We start from the raw sequence: 23,654 nt of genomic DNA, 5'->3' as shown, positions 1-23,654 counted from the left end.
TCTAAAGCAGAGCTGGAGCAGAGCTGGGAACGGCATCACTAACTGGCCAGGGTTACCACTGCTAAGGCCATCACTACTTGGCCAGGGTTACAGGGCACCTCCTATAAGAGGGCAACCTAAGACGGGTCTGTACGATATGAAACTTGTCAAGCCCAGCACCTGTTTCACAGTGGCGTAATCAGGGGCTCAGCAGATCTTCCTGGTTTTGCTGCCTGACAAGAACAATACAGGAGGGATTGTTGAACACTGACAGGCTTGTTCAATGGCTGATAGGTTGTGTTTGGCTTGATGGGTCACAGGTTGCGGAGGCTTGCTTTAAGAGCATGCTCTGGTTGTTAAAGAGCAAGTGTTAGCAAGCGGTCACCAAGCCTGTGGACACCCTCATAACATTGTGAAAGGCCTGTAGGCTCCTTGGGGCAGAAACATGGGAACTTGGGAAGCTCAGGTTATTGATCCATCTAGAAGCAGAGCTTGGAAAAGTTACTTTTTTTGAACTACAGCTCCCATCAGCCCAATCCAGTGGCCATGCTGGCTGGAGCTGATGGGAGTTGTAGTTCAAAAAAGTAACTTTTCCAAGCTGTAAGATATTGTTTACACTGACTAGCAGGGGCTCTCCAGGATTGCAGACCAGAGTTTTTTTCCAGCCCCAGCTGGAGATGCCCAGGATTGATCTGGGGCCCATGCAAAGCAGATGCTCAACCACTGAGCCGCAGCTTGTGTGTGTGTTTGTGTCTGGCTCAGGTTACTCTGTAAAGACAATGTTTTTTGATGGCGCAGTAAAAGAAAGGAAGAAAGCCATGCTGCATAATTCCAATGCCAATCTTTTCTTTTGTATGCGGCAGCCCAGAATAAAAACCTTATAGAGGGAATCCTGCTCAACTCTGTATCGTATACTCTGACACCCCAGATACCTGCACCCCCAAATGCAAAAAAGCAACACAATCCTTTCATCCTGACAGCTTTTGCATCTGAAGTCTAATCAGGCTGCTCTCAGCACAAAGCAGCTCCAGCTAGCTGGTTAGACACCACTCAGAATCGCTTTGGCATCTAATTTTTATTGTTTGCTGTTGGGTTCCCCAGCTGCTGGCTGTCCAGCTATTCTGCAACGCATTTGTGTGTGTGTGTGTTTTTAAAAAAATCTGTTCGGGGACAGGACAACTAGATGGGTGGAAAATGCAATCAACGTCTGAGCTCTGGGGTGCACTGGAGAAAAGGAAGATGGATATGAAGGTGGGGTGTACATTCCCATTATGCTCATTGCATCTTTTCTTGACACTTTCCACACCAAGACCCCATCTGCACTATATATTTAAAGCAGTATCATTATACCACTTTAAACAGTTATAGCTTCCCCCAGCGCATCCTGGGAACTGTAATTTCTTAAGGGCACTGAGAGTTGTTAGGACTGACCCCTCTTCCCCTTATAGAGCTATAATTCTCAGAGTTCCCTGGGAAGAGGGGTTGACTGTTAAATCCACTCTGAGAACTGTAGCTCCAGGAGGGGAACAGGGAGGTCTCCTAACAACTCTCAGCACCCTTAAGATTTCCCAAGATGCTTTGTGGGAAGCCATGACTGCTAAAGTGGTATGGTGTAGAATAGTTGTTAGAGTGCTGGACTATGGCCTGGGAGACCAGGGGACAAATCCCTCTCAGCCATGAAGCTTACAAGATGTCCTTGGCCAGTCACCATCTCTCAGACTAATCTACCTCACAGGCTTGTTGTTAAGATAAAAACGTGGGGGCAGGAGAACCATGTACACCAGGCTGAGCTCCTTGGAGAAAAGATGGGATATAAATGTAACCACAACAACTGCTACAGATATATACTGCAGATAGTTCTGCTGTCCAGATGCCCACACTGATGCATCTATACCAGCTTAAGGGGAAGGGCCATAGCTCAGTGGAAGAGCACCTGCTTTGCATGCAGAAGATCCCAGGTTCAATCCCCGAGATCTCCAGGTACAGCTGGGAAAGCCTAGACAGCTGCTGCCAGTCAGTGTAGTCAAACTAATCCTGAGCTAGATGGACCAATGACCTCACATCCTTTTGTTGTTGTTATGTGCCTTCAAGTCGATTACAACTTATGGCAACCCTATGAATCAGTGACCTCCAAGAGCATCTGTTATAAACCGCCCTGTTCAGATCTTGTAAGTTCAGGTCTGTGGCTTCCTTTAAGGAATCAATCCATATCTTGTTTGGCCTTCCTCTTTTTTTCTCCCTTCTGTTTTCCCCACCATTATTGTCTTCTCTAGTGAATCATGTCTTCTCATTATGTGTCCAAAGTATGATAACCTCAGTTTCATCATTTTAGCTTCTATTGATAGTTCTGGTTTAATTTGTTCTAACAACCAATTATTTGTCTTTTTCACAGTCCATGGTATCTGCAAAGCTCTCCTCCAACACCACATTTCAAATTAATTTATTTTTCTTTATCCGCTTTTTTCACTGTCCAACTTTCACATCCATACATAGAGATCGGGAATACCATGGTCTGAATGATCCTGACTTTAGTGTTCAGTGATACATCTTTGCATTTGAGGACCTTTTATAGTTCTCTCATAGCTGCCCTCCCCAGTCCTAGCCTTCTGATTTCTTGACTATTGTCTCCATTCTGAAACTTTACCTTTTCTCTCCTGCTGCTGTTATTGCCCAAGCAGTTTCGTTATGACAAACTAGCTCAGCCCCTCTGTACATGCTGCCCTCAGGTGTATCACTGGGCTTCATCCCCTCATATGGGAAAATTAAAGGAGTGCAATTGGGAAACATGGGGATAGGGGCTAAACCAGTCTTCTGCCTCTGGGGACCCCAGCCACTTCAGGATCAATGGCCAACTTGGATGGCTTTAAAACAGGATTAGACAAATTCATGGAGGATAAGGCTCTCAATGGCTACTAATAGGGTTGCCAGGTTCCTGGCCTGACCCTGTATCTTTAGGAGAAGAGAAAGTCAGCCAAATGCAGGTGTTCTTGTTACACTGTAATGGGAAAAACCACAAGGTGGAATTCTCCCTCCCCCCTGCACAACTTTTAAAGATACAGAAGACCTCTTGGAGGTCGGGCCTGGCAACCAAGAGGTCTTCTGTATCTTTAAAAGTTGCGTGGGGGAAGGGAGAATTCTACCTTGTGGTTTTTCCTATTACAGTGCTGCAAGAACACCTGCACTTGGCTGACTTTCTCTTCTCCTAAAGATACAGGGTCAGTCTCAGGCCAGGAACCTGGCAACCCTAACTAGCTACGATGGCTATGCTCTGGTTCCATGGTTGGAGTATGCTTCTGAAAACCAGTTGCCTGGCAGGGACAGGAGGGGAGAGTGCTCTTGCACCCAGGTCCTGCTTTGGGCTTCCCGTGAACATCGGGTTGGCCACTGAGAGAACAGGATGCTGGACTAGATGGGCCACTGGCCTGATTAGACAGGCTCTTCTTACGTTCTTAAAATCAGTCCTGCTTGTCCACACATATGCACAGAACACTGCCTTTATCTACAGTAGCTTTCACCAGTCTGGTGCCCTCCCACTGTTTTGGACTACAATTCCCATCAGCCCCAACCAACAACCTGGAAACTGCAAGGCAACTGAGTCTCGTGAGTGGTAGAAATGGCTAGACCGCCCTCCGCAACCTGACGCCTTCCAAATGTTTTGGACTGCAACTCCCATCAGCCCCAGCGGGGAAGACAGGAACATCTTAAGCTGCCTTATACTGAATCAGACCCATTGGTCCTTCCTTCTAGCTTAGTATTGTCTACACTGACCAGCAGGCAGCTATTCAGGGTTTCAGACATTCCCAGTCGTACCAAGAGATGCCAGGGATTGAACCTAGGACCTTTTGCAAGCAGATGAATGGGAATGTGGGAGTTAACCTCTCAACCAGCGCTGCACCTCTCCCATTAATATGGTCAAAATCTGATTTACTACCTCCCCTGGTGGATGCCTTTTACAATAATTTGAAGAGATGGGTGATGTCATCAGTTTCCCAATGTCTCAGTTAGTTTGGTCCTCGGTCACTTGCTGAATCTCCTCCTGTGGAATCGTGCCTTGATTGTGGAATCGTGGAGTCTTGAAAATTAGGCTATAGTTAAAGAAACCCCCCCCCCCAAAAAAAAGAACTGCGGGAACTGTAAGGGTGCTGGGAACTGTAGCCCTCTGAGGGGTGAACTACAGTTCCCACAATTCTTTGGGGTGGAGAAAATGTGCTCTAAATGTACATTGTGTATGCAGCCTTAGACCGAGACCAAAGCTCCTGTTGGGATATTTCCAGTGATTTGGAGGGGAGGGGTCCCAAACCCACCCCTAGCACGCCTGCCTTGTTGCTGCTGCATAATTTGCAGTCACAGCAGCAACAGTAACATCAGATCCCCAGTTTTCATTTTAAAAAGCATGTGAAGCAAAATGCATAGGCACTATTTTGTGAGAAACTAGCCCGTTCCTCTCTTTAAGTGTTTATTATTAATTATCATCATCATCATTAGCATCATTTAGTTGCTTCTTTCAAAAATGAACTCAAAGCGACTTGCAAACCCCTCCCCCTTAAAAATCCTGTGAATGCCCATGAAGCTGTCATTGCTAGTAGCTTCACTCCCTTTTGCCTGTACCCTAAATTTGCCAAAATCCCACCCCCAACTTTACATCACATGGAAACGGGTGGCATAGGAACATAAGAAGCTGCCTTACACCATTGGTCCATCTAGCTCAGTATTGCCTGCACTGACTGGCAGCAGCTGTGTTTCAGACAGAGGTCATCCCCAGCCCTGCCTAGAGAAGCCAAGGACTGAACCTGGGACCTTCTGCATGCAAGTCAGATGCTCTACCACTGAGCTATGGCCCTTCTCTGAAGTTGAGTGAGGCATATCAGAACAGCCCTACCTAGAGTCCCCTGAAGAGCCTTGATGGCACCACAGCCTGAACCAAAGGAGCACAATCCTTTCTTCCTCCTCAGTTGCTTCTTCACACTCTGTCTTTCCTCCATCCCTGTCATAGGCTGTGGGCACACTTGTCGTGTACCGTGTTTCCATTGGCCACACCTGGAGGGGCAATGGGCTGATCTGCCAATCAGCTGCAACATCTGTTTGAAGCTGATTTAAAGAACTCTGTGCTCCAGCTGCTCTCTCCAAGTGTTACGGTAAAAAGGGGTGGGGTTTGACTAGGGTTGTGTGCACCCGTTTTCAGAAATGAGAGGTGGAGATGCACTGGAACCAGCAGAACAGTAAGTGAAATCAGAACCCTGACTTCAAAACCTCGATCTAGAACAGCCTTGTCTCTAAGCGCCGCAGCACGCTCTGCTCAACTTGCAAAGGGCCCACCGTGCGATCCTTTTGCTGCCGAGGAGCGAACGCAGCTGAGCGGGGAGGAAGTCAACATCCCATCGACGCTGAGCGCAATTCAAGTGGAGAAGCTTTCCAAAGGAAAGCTGAGGATGGAAATGGGGAAATGTCAGAGAACGCCAAATGAGTCTGTGAAGGAGGGGCAGGCCTGAAAGCAATTCCTTTAAACGTTCCTTGGAGAGGTGCTAGCAGCTTCTCATCCCTTGCCAGCTCCACAGTATCATTTCAAAAGGAAGGAAACAGAGCATGAAAAACATGTCAATGGCAACACGCCTTGCTGAGAAAGGTGTCTAGAAAGGAGGCCTGGCAAGTTTTCCCTCTGGCCTCCACCCACAAGAAGAAGCTATAAAGCAGGGGTAGCCAACGTGACGCCCTCCAGTTGTTGCTGGACTACAACTCCCAGCAACCCCAGCCAAAAAGGCAAGTGATCAGGGATTATAAGACTTGGAATTCACATTGCCCCCCCCCATAAAATCATCTTAAACATGTTTCCCAAAAACCTCACGTCCCACGCTATGGCAATATCCCTGATTTTGGTTAAATAACCACCTGCCTTTGGTAATTTCTGTACCATCGCTATTGTGCAGCCTCCACTTGCATTCTTGCATCGTCACTTCTGCAACATCTTTGGAAGAGGGGTGTGGCCCAGGAAAAGGGGGTGTGGTCTGGGGAGAGTTCTGAGGGTCTGATAGAGAAGGCTCGAGGGCCATATTTGGCCCCGTGGCCTGAGGTTCTCCACCCCCCGTGTAGACAACACTAAGTAGATGGAGCAATGACTCAGTTTTAAGGATCTACCTACATACCCTTCCACCCTCCCTCTTGGATCTCTCCCTCACCCCTCCTCGGTGGGCTGCCATTTTGTTTCATGCCATGCCACTGAAGGAGTCTCCCTTTGAACATTATGGGAAATTAAAATGCTAGCTAGACTCGGTTACCTGTTCCTGTTCAGATCACTGGGGCAAAGTCCACACAGGGAAAGTCCTGTCTCAGTAACTTATTAGAATTCTTTGAGAGTGTCAACAAGCATATAGATAGAGGTGATCCAGCGGACATAGTGTACTTAGACTTTCAAAAAGCGTTTGACAAGGTACCTCACCAAAGACTTCTGAGGAAGCTTAGCAGTCATGGAATAAGAGAAGAGGTCCTCTTGTGGATAAGGAATTGGTTAAGAAGCAGAAAGCAGAGAGTAGGAATAAACGGACAGTTCTCCCAATGGAGGGCTGTAGAAAGTGGACTCCCTCAAGGATCGGTACTGGGACCTATACTTTTCAACTTGTTCATTAATGACCTAGAATTAGGAGTGAGCAGTGAAGTGGCCAAGTTTGCTGACGACACTAAATTGTTCAGGGTTGTTAAAACAAAAAGGGATTGCGAAGAGCTCCAGAAAGATCTCTCCAAACTGAGTGAATGGGCAGAAAAATGGCCAATGCAATTCAATATAAACAAGCGTAAAATTATGCATATTGGAGCAAAAAATCTGAATTTCACATATACGCTCATGGGGTCTGAACTGGCGGTGACCGACCAGGAGAGAGACCTCAGGGTTGTAGTGGACAGCACGATGAAAATGTTGACCCAGTGTGCGGCAGCTGTGAAAAAGGCAAATTCCATGCTAGCGATAATTAGGAAAGGTATTGAAAATAAAACAGCCGATATCATAATGCCATTGTATAAATCTATGGTGCGGCCGCATTTGGAATACTGTGTACAGTTCTGGTCGCCTCATCTCAAAAAGGATATTCTAGAGTTGGAAAAGGTTCAGAAGAGGGCAACCAGAATGATCAAGGGGATGGAGCGACTCCCTTACGAGGAAAGGTTGCAGCATTTGGGGCTTTTTAGTTTAGAGAAAAGGCGGGTCAGAGGAGACATGATAGAAGTGTATAAAATTATGCATGGCATTGAGAAAGTGGATAGAGAAAAGTTCTTCTCCCTCTCTCATAATACTAGAACTCGTGGACATTCAAAGAAGCTGAATGTTGGAAGATTCAGGACAGACAAAAGGAAGTACTTCTTTACTCAGCGCATAGTTAAACTATGGAATTTGCTCCCACAAGACGCAGTAATGGCCACCAGCTTGGATGGCTTTAAAAGAAGATTAGACAAATTCATGGAGGACAGGGCTATCAATGGCTACTAGCCGTGATGACTGTGCTCTGCCACCCTAGTCAGAGGCAGCATGCTTCTGAAAACCAGTTGCTGGAAGCCTCAGGAGGGGAGAGTGTTCTTGCACTCGGGTCCTGCTTGCGGGCTTCCCCCAGGCACCTGGTTGGCCACTGTGAGAACAGGATGCTGGACTAGATGGGCCACTGGCCCGATCCAGCAGACTCTTCTTATGTTCTTATGTTCAAAGGGGGCAGGGGGAAGGCCACACCATACATTTATTCCACTGTTATTCCATTTTAAACAGTCCTGGCTTCCACCAAGGAATCCTGGGAATGGTCATTTGTGAAGGCTGCCGAGAGTTGTCAGGAGACTCCTAATCTCCTCACAGAGCTACAATTGCCGGAGCAGTTTAACCGTCAGTCCTTTTCCCCGGAAACTGTAGATCTGTGAGGAGAATAACGGTCTCCTAACAACTCTCAGCACCCTTCACAAACTACACTTCTCAGGATACTTTGGAGGAAGCCATGACTGCTTCAAGTGAATAACAGTGGGATAAATGTAATAGTGGGAATGTGGTCAAAGTTTAACGGGGGCCGAGGGCACGCATCAGAAGCAAGCTGTGCTAGTGATTTGCCTCCCCCCCCCCCGGAAGCAGCTCAAGGAAGTTAAATGCTGGTCCTAGTCCTGCCTCTGCGAGAGAGAGTTTCAGTGGGTGTAGTCAATGTGGCCGTGTCCTTTACCCCGTGCTCCAAGCAAAGTAACGGTTCCTATTAACAAGGAATTGCCTATAGGATAGATCTTGTTCAGCTGGAAATATTGTGCTGAAACTCACATCAGTGTGTGGGGTATACAGAACATACACACGCTCGACTATAGGCAGTGTGCCATACAGGGGTAGTGTTAAAATGAGAACAAGACACCCCTGAGTTCAGTACTAAACTGGCACCTCTCTGCAAATCGCTGAGTGTCAGGGTCTGACAGCTTAACAAATGAACATCTCCATCTCCTTTTCAAAACCAATTTTTTTTACAGCTGATGTCAACACTTTCCGATCGCTCACAGTCTATTTAGAGCACTTGGGTTTTTGGGTTGTTTTTTTAAATGGCAGCTATCTTATAAATGAGAAAGGATATTGAGTCATGTCAGATCTGGTTTCCAATCTGTGTTCTTTGCTCATAAAAAAAAGTTAGCAAAGACAGGGAAAGGAAGAAAAAGCAAGTGGTTTTAGGTTTGAAGACCAATGTCACATTTTATTTGTAGTAGAAGCAATTTGAACATACTTTGACTGTCCTAAGAAAACATTATTTTTCAGGATTGCAAATGTGTGTCGAAACTGCTTCCACCATGCTAAAAACTCTCTCACTCTCTTCTCCCTGGTTGCACTGCCCCACTGGAACTTGCATGAACTTCTGCAAAGTTATTCCTGATGAATGATAGAGAAAGCGAGAAATGAAGGAACCGGGTCTCCTCTCTAGTATCTAAAGACCACGATGAACCTAGGACCGCCAGATATTTTAGACTACAACTCCCATCAGCCCTAGCCAGCATGGCCAATGGCAAAGAAAGATGGGAGTCGTAGTCCAGCAACATTCTTTGATGCTGCTATTTTTTATTCACTTATATTTTTAATAAAGTTACTTCTCATTTATGAGTGTGTTCTTTCAGGTTAGCCTTGGTACTAAATCCAGCATCTTGGCCTCTTTGGCTAACTGCTACTGAGTAACCTGTTTGTCTGGGGCTCCAGGAAGCAGGAGTTCAGTCTTTGCTTCCTTGGAATCCCAGCGATGTCCACGTAATTTAAGATTTGGGAGTCTCCTCGCCCAAACTGGTGGACAGAAAGAATGGTGGCAGTGTTCTACCTTGCAGGGTTGGTTTTAGCCCTGGTTAAGCTGGTATATGCCGTTTGCCATGTAAGAGCCGGTTCTCAGGGTTAGGGGATCCAGTGATGTTGACATGGTTCCCCATTCCGGATTTATGCAATTGCTGTTGTGCATAAGTTATGGATCCTTACACTTTAAAAGGTAGATGTTCTACATAAAGGCGTGGGTGTCCAATCTGCAGCACAGTTGTCCTGAGTGGTACAGGCAGCGGGGCACTGTGCGGTTACTGTATGTGTCACCAAGACAACAGATTCAATTCAGCATTATCATGGCTTAATTCTTCCTCGGCACAGATTTTAATCCGAGTCCCCCCCCTTCTACCCTCTCCCCACCTGGCCTATCCACAAGCTAATACCTACCTATCCCCCACTCAAGAAGAAGAAGCCTGCTAGATCAGGCCAAAGGCCTATCCAGTCCAGAATATTGTTCTCCCAGTGGCCTATCAGCTGCCGATGGGAAACCCACAAGCATGGCCTGAGCGCATCAACACTCTCCCCGCTTGTCATCTCCAGCAACTGATATTGCCTCTGACAGTGAACACGGCCATCATGGCTCATCCAGCACATTATTCCCCCTTTGCTTTCCATCTCACTTTCCAGGACGGAGTGGTGGTGACTGGGAGCTGTAAGGTGAAAGAAGGAGGGGTGGAGGTCTCTCCTCCACCCCCCTGCTCTCTTATACCTTGCACTGCAGTAGCCCTTGGGAACCTTACATTTCCCAGGGGCTCTTTCAGCCAGGTGTGGTGCACTGCTTTCCTGCTTTACGTCAGTAGTTGTTGGGGCGAGAGGGGAACCTCCCATGTTCTTTAGATCTCCCTGCACACTGCAGCCCATTGGATGAGGCGAGAGGGAAGGGAGGGATATGGTGGAGGAAGGAGGGGGGGTGAATTCAGCTTGGCCCAGAAATAAGCCAAAGCTACCCATCATGGCTTACTTCCAAGCCAATGAGGTGGGAGGCAGGGCTGGTGGGGAGATTGCCCATCATCAGTTTGGCGGCACTTTTTGCGGCTGGATTATTTATTTATTTATTTGATTCAATTTCTATACCGCCCATAGCAAGCTCTCTGGGCAGTGCACATCCAGTAAAAACACAGCAAATACAATTTAAAACAACCTGGTCATCAGATTACAATTTAACTGTCTGTTAGAACATTAAGTACAAAATACTAAAATTTTAAAAATGTTAAAAAAATATTAACATGTTAAAATGCCTGGGCAAAGAGGAAGGTTTTCACCTGGCGCCGAAAGGATAGTAGTGTAGGGGCCAGGCGAACCTCGTCAGGAAGGGTGTTCCAAAGTTCGGGGGCCACCACTGAGAAGGCCCTCTTTCTTGTAATCGCTTTCCGGGCGTCTCTATAAGTAGGCACCCGGAGGAGGGCCTTCGCTGTTGAGCGCAGTGTACGGGTAGGTTCATATCGGGAGAGACGTTTCATCATGTATTGTGGGCCTGTGCCATGTAAGGCTTTATAGGTTAAAACCAGGCTATCGACAGCAATTAGCCTTGATGGCTGTGCTCTGCCACTATAGTCAGAGGCAGGATGCTTCTGAAAACCAGCTGCCCGAATTTGCAGGGAGAGTGCTGTTGCACTCAGATCCTGCTTGCAGGCTTCCCCGAAGACACATCTGGTTGTCCACCGTGAGAACAGGATGCTAGACTCAGAGCTTGGGAAAGTTACTTTTTTAAACTACAACTCCCATCAGCCCCAGCTAGCATGGCCACTGGATTGGGTTGATGGGAGTTGTAGTTCAAAAAAGTAACTTTTCCAAGCTCTGGCTAGACTAGATGGGCCACTGGCCTGATCCGGCAGCCCTTTCTTATGTTCTTATGGCATAGTGTCAAGCCTAAATTCTTGCCTCCTTCTCCAGTCTGGTAATTTTACCAGTCTGCTACCAAGTTCCCAAACTTGAACAGAAGAAACACACCCACCCACTCACCCACCCAAGGGTGGGGATTCATATTCACAGTAAACTCTGGGGAGTGACTCTTCTCATAGTTAGCCTTTCAGTTGCAATTACCAGAAGTACTGGATTCACCAACACTGAGGCTCTGCACATGCCATGGGCTGTATTCTACTCAGAGTAGACCCATTGAAATTAATGAACCTAAGTTAGTCATGTCCATTAACTTCAATGGCTCTACTTTGAATAGAACTAGCACTGGATACAAGTCTATACAGTTAAAGCACATGCCTACCCCCAAAGAGTCTGGCAACTGTAATTTGTAAAGGGTGCTGGCAATTATAGCTCTGTGAAGGGTTCCCAGGATTCTTTGGGGGAAGCCATGTACTTTACATGCATGGTGTACATGCAGTTTGATACAGGGGAAGAGCACTCTCACTTGGAATGTGAACAAAGAGCTTTCACTCCTAAGGATATTCTGGCTGGGTTCAAACTGTGGTTTGTTGACATGCGGAGCTTGTGGATGCCCTCTTTCCCTTATCTCCTCCAGGGGCATCACTACCGGGGTGTGGAGGGTGCGGCCCGCACCCGGGTGTCACCATGAGGGAGGTGACACCCAGAGCCGCCCCACTCCACGCCGTTGCCCGGCAAGGCTGCTCCAACTCTTCCTCGGAGGCGGGTGGGTAGGCGAGACCGGGAGCAGCGTTGGCAGGGAGAGGGAGGCGCGCCGGCGTTCCCAGGCCTTCTCCATCTGGGTGCCCCTCCGGTGCGCGCCCTCCCAGGGGAATGGACGGGGTGGCTGGCCTCGAGTGTGCACTCACGTGCACGCAAGCCCAGCCACCTCGTCCATGCCCCTGGGAGGGCGTGCACCGGAGGTCCGCACCCCCCTGCACTCCCGCTAGTGACGCCGCTGATCTCCTCCTCTCAGCTGCTCAGCTGCACAGGAGACTTCTTGGCTTGCTCAAACCACAGTTTCCTCATCACATTTAAACCATGGAGCGGGTTGAAGCACTCCTTACAATCCATGATTGCAAACCACGGTTCATATTCTTGGTTTGCAATCCTGGTTTGTTGGCAGCGCAGAAACCAGCGTTTTCCCCGTGTGTGTTACAGAGAAACGGCAATGTTAGCAGTCCAGGATATCTCCTCTGCAGCTGTGGGTGCAAGAGGTGGAGGGGAAAGGAGACGGGAGGAGAGAGCACTTGAGCTGGTCACTCGTTCGGCTTTGGTAGTCCAAAATGTGATGTTTTAAGTGCGGTGACAGGGATTTGAACACACAGTGGCTGTCCAAAAAACACATTAGTTTTCAGGATGGCAGATACATGTTGAAACTGTTTTCACCTTTCTCTCTCTCTCTTCACCCTCACTGGAATGTTCCCAAACTGCTGCAAAGGTACCCTGATGAATGGTGGGGAATCACAGAATGGCTATGATCAGATCTCCCTTTTTCTTCTTTCATTAAAGCATTCAAAAGAGAGTTTTGATTTGGATGGGAACAATGACACTGGGGTAAGTCATGTTTAAGCCTTTCTTCCTGCACCATATCCCTATCTAAGTCTCTGTTGTTGTTGTTGTTATGTGCCTTCAAGTCGATCACGACTTATGGCGACCCTATGAATCAGTGACCTCCAAGAGCATCTGTCATGGACCACCCTGTTCAGATCTTGTAAGTTCAGGTCTGTGGCTTCCTTTATGGAATTAATCCATCTCTTGTTTGGCCTTCCTCTTTTTCTATTCCCTTCTGTTTTCCCCAGCATTATTATTTTTCCTAATGAATCATGTCTTCTCATTATGTGCCCAAAGTATGGTAACCTCAGTTTCATCATTTTAGCTTCTAGTGATAGCTCTGGTTTGAAGCTTTTTCAGTACTGGAAGAAGAAAAATGTAGGTACATGCATCATACCTGTAATAGCATGATGGGTCTAATATCAGCAGGGGGGGGGAGGCATTTCATAGAATCATAGTAGGGTTGGAAGGGGCCTATAAGGCCATCAAGTCCAACCCCCTGCTCAATGGATGAATTCAACTTAAGGCATCCCCTACAGGTGGCTGTCCAGCTGCCTCTTGAAGGCCTCCAGTGTTGGAGAGCCCACCATCTCCCTAGGTCATTGGTTCCATTGTCATACCTCTCTAACAGTTAGGAAGCTTTTCGTGATGTTCAGCCAAAATCTGGCTTCCTGTAACTTGAGCCCATTATTCTGGGTCCTGCACTCTGGGACAATTGAGAAGAGGTCCTGGCCCTCCTCTGTGTGACAACCTTTCAAGTACTTGAGGAGTGCTGTCAGATCTCCCCTCAGTCTTCTCTTCTCAAGGCTAAGCATGCCCAGTTCTTTCAGTCTTTCCTCATGGGGCTTACTTTCCTGCTTTAGATCAGGGCAATGTGCAGGGCTAAAGGGTTAAATACCCCATTCCCCTCATCACCACCTCATCATTTGGTTTCATCATGAAGCCAATCAGAGTAAAGGCAAGGCCTCCTTTTCTTACTCATGAGCCTGGGGCAGGGGGATGGTGGCCAACCGCTGGGAGCACCACCACTGCCTTCAGGCCCACAAAAAGGGTAGCTGACTCTCACAATCTTCTCTTTCCAGCTTCCCAGTTTTGAGCCGAAACGGTTCTGAGGAGAACTTTCAGCTCAGCCCTAATTTTTAACCCAAACTCTTGTGTTTCATAACTTTCTCAATGCGAGCATTAAGTGTGTTTGACTGCTGCTGAATTTCCTAAGAGAAATCAGCATATCTGGCCCTCCACTTGTTTGCTAATCAGCTCTGAGGCCGATGCCTCATTTCTTGTAATGAGCAAACAATTTTTGCAGAAGATTAATTATATTAAAAATGGCAGTCAATGGCTTAGAATAACATATGTAAAGACTTCTCTTTTAATTAGCTGCCAGAATGTGGCTGATTTCCCCTATGTGGGGAAACAAAACAGAACAAAAAGGGAAGCAAACCACATGGAAAGCCCCCCCCCCAAAAAAAACAGCCATTCATTCTCATCAAGGAAGAGCAGCATTTCAGCCAATCCCATTGCTGAGCTGTAACGAGGGGCCATTCTCATTTCAAAGAGCGCTACAGCTCAATAATCTAAGCAGCATGAGATTAAAGTTCAAAGAGTTTGTGGTTTCCATAGAGGGAGAGCACCCACTGATTCTGCAGAAATGAACAAGGAGTTGAAAATGTTCAGCAGATCTAACCATTAGCTGCCAGGAGACACATGACCCGAAGAAGAAACTATTCCTTGCATGCAATTATGCAGTAAAACAAAACAAAACAGGAGATACACACCCACATATTGGGATAGATTTGGAGGCTGGCACGGCCCCAAAATTCGCCAGTTGCTTTTTCTTCTTAAAAAAACAACAAAAAATTCCACGGTGACATTTTTGCAAAGTGGGCCAAGCAATTTCTGAATACATGGAAGGAGAGTGCATTCGCAGGGGATTACTCTCCTACATCATGTTGATGCGTCGTGATGTTTTCAGTGAGTTTGAACATACTGAATTGGTCTTATGAATGGTTCAATATCATCAACCATCAACAATGGTTTCTGTATCATCAACAGTGTGTCTAGGTTTGATCTATATTGAACCATTAATTGTTTACGTTGCCTATGAACACATATTGGCCCATTTACAAAACTGCTGTAGGGTTGCCAACTTTTAAATTGGCCCCCGCTGTTGTGCCTTTAACAAAGGATCTGCAGATTTCTATACATATCCAATTGCATTTAAAGTCACAAAAGTAAGTCAAGGCTTTCTTTGCTTTTCCAGTTTCGTAGGCAAACCCTAAAGGTAAAGGTGCCCCCGGACTTGTAGTGTGAGTCGTTTCCAACTCTTAGGGTGACGTCTTGCGATGTTTACTAGGCAGACCGTATATATGGGGTGGGATTGCCAGTTCCTTCCCCGGCCTTTCTTTACCCCCCAGCATATGCTGGGTACTCATTTTACCAACCACGGATGGATGGAAGGCTGAGTGGACCTCGACCCCTTTTACTGGAGATTCGACTTCCTCCTTCCATTGGAATCGAACTCCGGCCATGAGCAGAGCTTTCGGCTGCGTTACCGCCGCTTACCACTCTGCGCAATTCCAAAATCCCCAAGATTTTTCGTTTCCTACATGTTGGCCCATTTACAAAAACAGATCAACACGTGCAAATCTACTGGGAAAATTCAACATCTATTAACTTTCACCATGGAAATGTTACGCAGGCCACCAGTCATATTTCACATCATCTTAAAGGTATCACTGAGGTTTGTAATTACCTGGCTTGAAATACAAACTTGTTCAGCTTGCAATGCTTGGCTGCATTACAAACTGAGCAGCCTTTTCAAACAATGTTCCTTTCTAGCTTGGAACTGAAACCCTCCCTCCTTCTCTGGTGCCTTGAACACTGCAAGGAGAGGATACTGTGCGTGGACCAGAGCTTGGAAAAGTTACTTTTTTGAACTACAACTCCCATCAGCCCAATCCAGTGGCCATGCTAGCTGGGGCTGATGGGAGCTGTAGTTTAAAAAAGTAACTTTTCCAAGCTCTGGCGTGGACGTGGCAGCATTCTTCAAAAACTTGGAGGACTGCCATAGAGAAGATTGGTTTTCTGCTGCCTCAGAGGGCAGAACCAAAGCTAATGGGCTTCAGTTAAAGAAGGGTAGGTTTTGGTCAGTGGCTGCTGATGGCTCCATGTCAGTGGGGCAGTGGAATCTGCTCTGGGTTTTAGACTAAAACCCAGAGCGGGTTCCACTGCCCCACTGACATGATGCCACCAGCCACTGCTGATTTTGGTTGAACATCAGAGGAACTCTCTTGATGGTAAGAGTAGTTAGACAATGGTACTCCCTCTCTGGAGGTCTTCAAGGAGAGGCTGGATGGGCTCCTGCTGGGAGGAAGGGCGGGATAAAATTAAATAAATAAATAAATATCAGCTGGGGATGCTTTAGTTCCTACACTGAGCAAAGTCTGAACTCTCTTATTCTATGGCAGCACTTCAAGAACAAGGGACCCTGCGAAATGTCCCTCTGGTGCTCAGGACATTGACACGACAGTGCTCAAGTTGCTAGGGAGTGTGTGTGTGGGGAAGACAGTTTTCCAGGGCACATAAATCATTAATCAGGATCTCAGACATTCTGGAAATTACACACCTGAGAGCTCGTGAGCATGATCAGCACCATCCCAGGCACAACCACTTTTTCTGCTGGCGCTAGAGTTTGCACTAGCGCAAGAGGGTTTCCCTGCCTTCTCCTCCCCCGCCCTGCGTGTACCATCCAGAAATCTGGGCTTGGGGGAAACCCCACAAAGGTGCGCAAGGGGAGGAGAGGGGGAATCACTCCGTCACCCAAGGAGAAATCCTTGCACTGACAGAATGATTACCGTAGCGCTACACTGAATACAACCCATAGTTTCCAGGGTACCTGATATGCCTACTAAAACAACATTTCATTGGGTCCCTGGTGTGTGGGATGGTGCTGTTGCAGCATTCAGTCTGCTGGGGGTGGAGGTGGGCGGGGAAGGAAAGCCCTCAGTTTGCATTCCAAGCTAGAGAACAATCTTGCAGGGAAAGGTTGCTCAGATGGTACTGCAGTTGCACCTTATGAGCTGGACATTCCGAGCCAGTCCATTTCCCAGGGTCCTTATTACCACAAATGCAGACATTGGACTGTTCAAGGTACCGGGGACAGGGACAGAGTAAAATGGAAGTTTCTCGGTAAGGACTCCAGTGGGATCTTTCTGTCAGGCAAGTGGGAAGGGAAGGTGTGGTGGGTCTGGAAAAAAAAGATCTGCACAGTAGGAATGGGAGTTGTGGGGGGAGGCTCACAATGTGCAATGGATCACCATATTTATCAGTCCTTATTCAGCCTTTCATGTTTATTGTATGGGCCTCCTTAAGAACATAAGCAGATTCCTGCTGGATCAGACCAAAGGTCCGTGTAGTCCAGTGTCCTGCTCTGATGGTACCCAATCAAAAGCCAGCAGGACATGAGTATAAAACGGCTCTTACACTCACGATCCCCAGCAACTAGTGTTCAGAGTCACACTGCCCCTGGTACTGGAAGGAATATAGCTGTCATGACTGGTAGCCATTGGTAACCCTCTCCTCCATGAATTTGTCTGATCTCCTTTTATACTTTCCAAGTTGGTAGCCGCCGCTTCGGCGTGTGGTATAGAATTCCATAGTTTTAAGTATATCTCCAGCAAGGGTATAAAAGCAGTCAGGCAGATGATGCTGGGGTCTGGCACAAAGATTTGCAGCGCAGGGGGTTGTTGTGCGGACGGCTACTTTGAAACGGATCACTATTTTATCAGTCCTGATTCTGTGTTTCAATTTTATTGTATAGTCCTGTTTAAGAACACCTCCCAGTGCTACCACTGCATTATCAGTCACCAACAAAAGCCATGGGATGAAGATGCAGTTTATCTCCACCACCCACACCCATCCAAAGCAAAAATGAATGAATGGATGAGGAAGGGCCATAGCTCAGTGGCAGAGCATCTGCCTTGAATGCAGAAGGTCCTAAGATCAATCCCCGACATCTCCAGATAGGGCTGGGATAGACTCCTGCCTGAAACTCTGGAGGGCTGCTGCCAGCCAGTGTAGACAATACTGAGCTAGATGGACCAATGGTCTGACTCAGCATAAGGCAGCTTCCTGTGATCCTAAATAAATCCATTTTCATGTTCGTCTTTCTAATCTGTAGAATTATTATTTTCTCAAAATATTCAAACACAGGATTTAACACTCCAGTCAAATCCTAGAACCACAGGAACATAGGAGTTGCCTTATATCACTGCTCCAGATACCTGGTATTGTCTACTCTGACTGGCAGTGGCTTTCGGGCATTTCAGGCAAGAGCTTTTTCCAGCCCTACCTGGAGACACCAGGGATTGAACCAAGGATCTTTTGTATACAAGGCAGATGTTCTACCACTGCGCTATAATCTTTACAATTTTCCTCTTCTCCCAGGCATTTTAGCATGTGTTTTTAAATTGTTTTTTTAAAACATGTGTTTTTAAATTTGTATATTTGTTTTTAATGTTTTTAATTGCTGTAAACCACCCAGAGAGCTTTGGCTATGGGGCGGTATATAAATGTAATAAATAAATAAATAAATAATCCTAATCCTAAATTATGTTTAACTTCCTTGGCTAAATTTCTGAACCTGGCCATTCTGACCAGGCCACTGCTTGACCATTTTATATTTCTGCACTTCTTCTTATTTGTATTCATATGCATTTCTATTGCTACGTATTTTATGTTATGTATTAATATAATATAAGTTGTTGTTGTTGTTGTTGTTAACTTTCTTGTCCATTGTTCCAGGCCACAACCCAAGATATAATCCAGTTTTATTCAAACTCTAAAGTACGTGGCCTCTGGGTTTGAATGAACGAGGAAACCATTTCACTTTAGAATACTGTCAGAGTTTCCTTCTTGGAGCTGACAGCTCTGCCTTTTCCATCTTTGCTTCTGAAACCAGCTAAAAACAGTCACCCTGTTGGATTCTGAAGCCATTGTTGGCAGTCCCATTCTTTTAATGAAATATTCCTTCCCTTTTGCCCAATCCCACTGTCTTTTGTACATCCTAGCCTCCCTAGTCCCTGATCCTCCGTGCAATCTGGCCCTGCCTGGTGTTTTGAGAACCGTCTCTCCTTCATTGTGTGCCATCTGGAACAAGCTTCTTGCATCTTTCCATTGCACTGATTCATTTCAAATCTGTAGCAAAAATGCCCTGCTGCTTTCCCTTTGAGCTTTCCTTTTTTTGTTTATAGGTGCTTTTTTTAAAAATCATCCTTAATGTGGTTTAACTAAACCTAAGATGGGAAAAAAGAAGAAAAGCAAAATAGGAACAATAAAAAGGTTGTTGTGAGGATGAATGCAATAAGGTCGGATGAAGCATGCTGTATGAAGTCCTACAGATGATGATGATACCTACTACGAACAACAGTAACAACAATATCAGATGAGCAGAGCCATCCTATGTGCACTTACTTGGTTCAATAGGACATCCTCTTGAGTGTGCACAGAATTGAAGCCAGAATTATTTGAGTAAATATATTACATAAGATGCATGAGAGGCTCTTTGCTGTTCTTGCTCAGTTCCTGTTTGCATCAGCTCAACCTCTCCTACATTGAAAACACACCCATAAACAAGGCCACATATCATTGGATGCCAGGAGCAGGCACCCTCATCCGCACCTGTTCCAAACAGAGGAGAGATACAAAGAGCTTCCCTCTGTGACAAGAGTGCAGTGCGGTGCTTGATGCACATGCCTTTTTCTCCACTGAGGGAGGGGGGCATGCCCGCACCATTTCGTTGTCCTGCCTCTTTTCCTGCTCTTTTAGATGTGACCGCCATTTTGTATTATGCCACATCTAATGTAATATAATATAACGTAATGTCCATTATGGACACCACACTTTAAGAAGGATGCAGGCAAACTGGAACAGGTTCAGAGGAGGGCAACAAGAATGATCAGGAGACTGGAAGCAAAGAGACTGAAAGAAGTGGGCATGTTTAGCCTTCAGAAGGGAAGACTGAGAGGAGATATGATAGCACCCTTCAAGTACTTGAAAGGTTGCCAAACAGAGGAGGGCCGGGATCTCTTCTTGATCATCCCAGAGTGCAGGACATGGAATAATGAGCTCAAGTTACAGGAAGCCAGATTTTGGCTGGACATCAGGAAAAGCTTCCTAATGAGCGATACGAAAATGGAACCAGTGACCTAGGGAGGTGGTGGGCTTTCCAACACTGGAGGCCTTCAACAGGCAGCTGGACAGCCACCTGTTGGGTATGGAGTAACTTGGTTTCCTGCACTGAGCAAGGGGTTGGACTCAATGGCCTTACAGGGCCCTTCCGACTCTACTATTCTATGATCTTCATGGCAGCCATATTGTGACCAAATGGGCCTACTGGCCTCAAAAGGTTGATAACCTCTGATATAGCAACATCCATAGCTACAGATACCTACAGATATAGATATAAGTTATACACCAAGTGTATCTAGAAGAAAATCTGAATTCTGTTACCCAGTGTCTGCTGATACCTCCTCTTGTGCATGGCTGTTGCCATTTTAGCTACATAAGTAATAGCACTCAGAGAAATAAACTGGAATTCAAATACAGGATAGGTAGAGATATAGCCCAGTCTCAAGCCTTCATCATTCTTTAGCATGACCAAGTTCAGAACCTGGAATGGGGTTACGCCAATGAAGAAGCGGGATTACACAGGTAAAAGGAAGCCTCATTCTCAATGGCTACAGGCCACCAGAGGTAAGGAGCAGATTTAGCCCACATCCCCAGTGGGGTGTATTGCACTACATTCTCCTATACAGGTAAATTGTTGCCACTTGCTCCTATGGAGAAAAGTAAAACTACTCCTCTTAGGGATACTGCCGTGCTGAGGTCAAATCCTCTCCTCCATCATGGACAGAGTGCTGCCAACAGATATTATTTCTGCACTGATTAACATTATAGGAAAATCCCAAGGTGTTGCAACACACAAGCCAGCACAGAAACACATACCTTCATAATAATGGACATGTTGAAAAAATGAAATGGACTGCCTTCAAGTCGATTCCGACTTATGGCGACCCTGTGAATAGGGTTTTCATGGTAAGCGGTATTCAGAGGGGGTTTGCCATTGCCTCTCTCTGAGGCTGAGAGGCAGTGACTGGTCCAAGGTCACCCAGTGAGCTTCATGGCTGTGTGGGGATTCAAATCCTGGTCTCCCAGGTCGCAGACCAACACCAATAATAAATGTGGCATCCCTTCCTGACAGAAGTGGTCTAATTGGGGATGCACTCTTATCTATCTCTGTCTTCCATTCTCATCTTTTCCCTCTAACAGCGAACTATCATTGAAAGGAACCTGTTTACGGCTTGGTTACTGCAAAGCAGGGCTCCTAATACAAGCTGCTTGCACGCTTTAATGGTTGTGGTAGGTGTGTGTGCGTGCTTGGCACCTACCTGGCTCGTTTGGATGCCTTGTTAAAAAACCCAGATGCGTCTGCCTGTCATTAGGAGTGAAGGGATTAGCCTAACAAGACACCTTCCTATGCTGATGCATGGCATCAAGCAAAGCAAGATGCTGTCCAAACACTGATCCATCGAGGCTTATCCAGCAATCTGGAAGTGCAGATTCCCCTCTCATTAGCCCCATGGAAAATAATAGGAGGAAACTTTGTTGTTGTTGTTGTTGTGTAATACTTCACAAGGAGAAAGTGATGTTTACTTACTTAGGATAATGCCTTTGCTGGAAGACTGGCAGCATCTCAGCATCCCAAGAGGAATGTAGAAACAGCATATCCCGAAACCTCTCTGTCCAATAATAATAATAAAAATATAACAACAATGTAATATTGTAATATTTTGTTGCTGAAGGTCAGATCTGCTTTAGCATGCATCACATTCACACCATCTCTGCACCAGTAGGAGACGATATACCTTAGTGAGTTGGTGTGGCATAGTGCTTAAAATGTTTTACTAGGACTGGGGAGATCCGAGTTCAAATCTCCACTCTGCCACAAAGAGCACTGGGTAAACCATGGACCAGTCACTATCTCTCAGCTACGAACCATTGCTCATGTTAGTTTGCCTTGGAAAGGAAATAAGCTAACTGAAAGGGGGGGGGAGAAATAGCTCAACTAAATTTCCAAACTGGCTCATTTTTCCTGGGTGCGGGATTAAAAATCAGTCCTCACATGCAAATGGATGGAGACAATATTGTATTCCAAGGCTATTCCTTAAAAATTGCTTCTGAAGGATAAAAGTCCATCCCTTTCAGGGATCCTTGGGGAAAAAAGGTCCCCTCTGAGAAGACAGCAGCAGTTTTCCTGAGTAAAGTCCTTTAAAATAGGAATAAGCTGAGAAGTCTTCTCCTGACTGGGTTTCAATCCAATCCACAGAAGTACTCAGGGGTGTCTAATAGTGGTGTGCTGAAATCTGTCCTCTCCAGAGTTTTCTTTTCCTCCATTTTTCTGCCTCATTCTCAGGGCACTTTCCTTAGAATTTCAGTGGGTGAAATTGAATTTATTGCTGTGTGGTGGCTGAAGGGGGAGTATGAGTCTTTTCTTTCCAGTAAATATTTCTCTAGCATTCTGCAGCCTTCCCAGCTGACCACACTTCCTGGTCTGAAAAAGCCCCATGAGAAGAGAAACCTCATAATGTCTTCCCCTGGGCTTTAACTTAAGTGCCGGGCACCCAGGAAGGCTGCAAAGTGCAGAACACTGGTGAGATGATTTGTAGAATGAAATAAAGGCCACTCACAAATGCCCCTCAGCCACCTCAAAAGTGAGCATGACCAAAAAACAAAACAAAACCACTTCCCAACCATGAGAATTTAACCGAAATTTTCTCTCCCATTTGATAATTTTTGAAAACAATTTTTCTCATTAATTGAGAGAGAATAATTGGAAAAATGCAGGAGTTTTCAGTACATCACTAGTATTTAATGCTCAATCCAAAGATCATGCAGTGACTTTATTGAAGATCTATAGACCTACTTAATGGGCTTCTTGAAAGCCTGAGCTATTGGCCCACTTTATTGCTGCCTTTACCAGGTCATGCAAAATGAGACTCAAAAATGAGAGCCAATCCAATGCAACACAGCAAACAGATTTCTAACATATAGCAGCCTCGTATCCGGTTTTACTTGGAAATTCTAAGAAGCAAAAAAAAATCAAGTTTGGGATCAGCAGCTAAAATCACTGCAGTTTTGAAAGGTTCAGTCTGCCATCTTGATTCAATTGTGCAATGGCATCCAACTGTATCCAAACACAGAAAAAACCTTCTCCTTCATCTCAGGTACCATCATGCAAAATTTGATTACAATATCTTAAGAGGTGTCCATATAATAGTAAACAGACAAAACAATTTCCTCAAAAACACATTAGATATCATTACTAGATAATAGCATATGATGTCAACGCAGCTCCATGCTTCATCTAATGAAATGCACAGCAAAACAGAAACTGCACAGTTCGTGGAATAGTATTACATCACTATGTAGGACACCAAACAAGAGTACACACTCCAGACCACGGATGAAAATAAAGGAGAATTTTGAAAGGACACTGAGCAGGAAAAAATAAAATAAAATAGGGCAGTTTGTGGGGGAAAGCAAACCCAAAATGCAGATTTCAGCTCATTGCTGTCTTTGGTATGTTCTTCTTTTCCCTGAGAACTTCAAGCATTTTCAAAACCTTTCAGGAACATAGCTATATACCATCTTCACTTGAACTATGGCACAGTGATGCTGAGTTGCTTTCTTTGAGTTTCTGCACTTAGCCACATTTGTAAAATAATCAAGATTTTTATTTTATTTTTTGCATTTTTTATTTGACAAGGACAAATGGCAATATAATTAGCAATCTATTGCAAAATGTGCTGTGTAGTTTCATCAACAGCAGCTTAGATTAAAAAGAAATCCCAGCACCAGCTAGTCAAAACAGAATGTTGTAGTTCAAAAACAT

General features: G+C 45.7%; 1 protein-coding gene across 3 annotated transcripts in view; it reads right to left on the bottom strand.

Moving 5' to 3' along the window:
• Positions 1 to 23,654, bottom strand: part of NOX4 (NADPH oxidase 4) — a 144,480-nt gene that overhangs the window by 21,718 nt on the left and 99,108 nt on the right. For all 3 annotated transcript variants that reach the window (XM_061628876.1, XM_061628874.1, XM_061628875.1), the window contains one exon: positions 21,420 to 21,501. In XM_061628876.1, coding sequence (XP_061484860.1) covers positions 21,420 to 21,501 — 82 coding nt within the window. The remainder of the gene's footprint in view (positions 1 to 21,419; positions 21,502 to 23,654) is intronic.

Source organism: Rhineura floridana, chromosome 5 (genome assembly GCF_030035675.1).
Source record: "Rhineura floridana isolate rRhiFlo1 chromosome 5, rRhiFlo1.hap2, whole genome shotgun sequence".
Taxonomy (NCBI): domain Eukaryota; kingdom Metazoa; phylum Chordata; class Lepidosauria; order Squamata; family Rhineuridae; genus Rhineura; species Rhineura floridana.
Note: the sequence above shows the minus strand (reverse complement) of the source record. Positions and strands in the feature narration are given on the sequence as shown.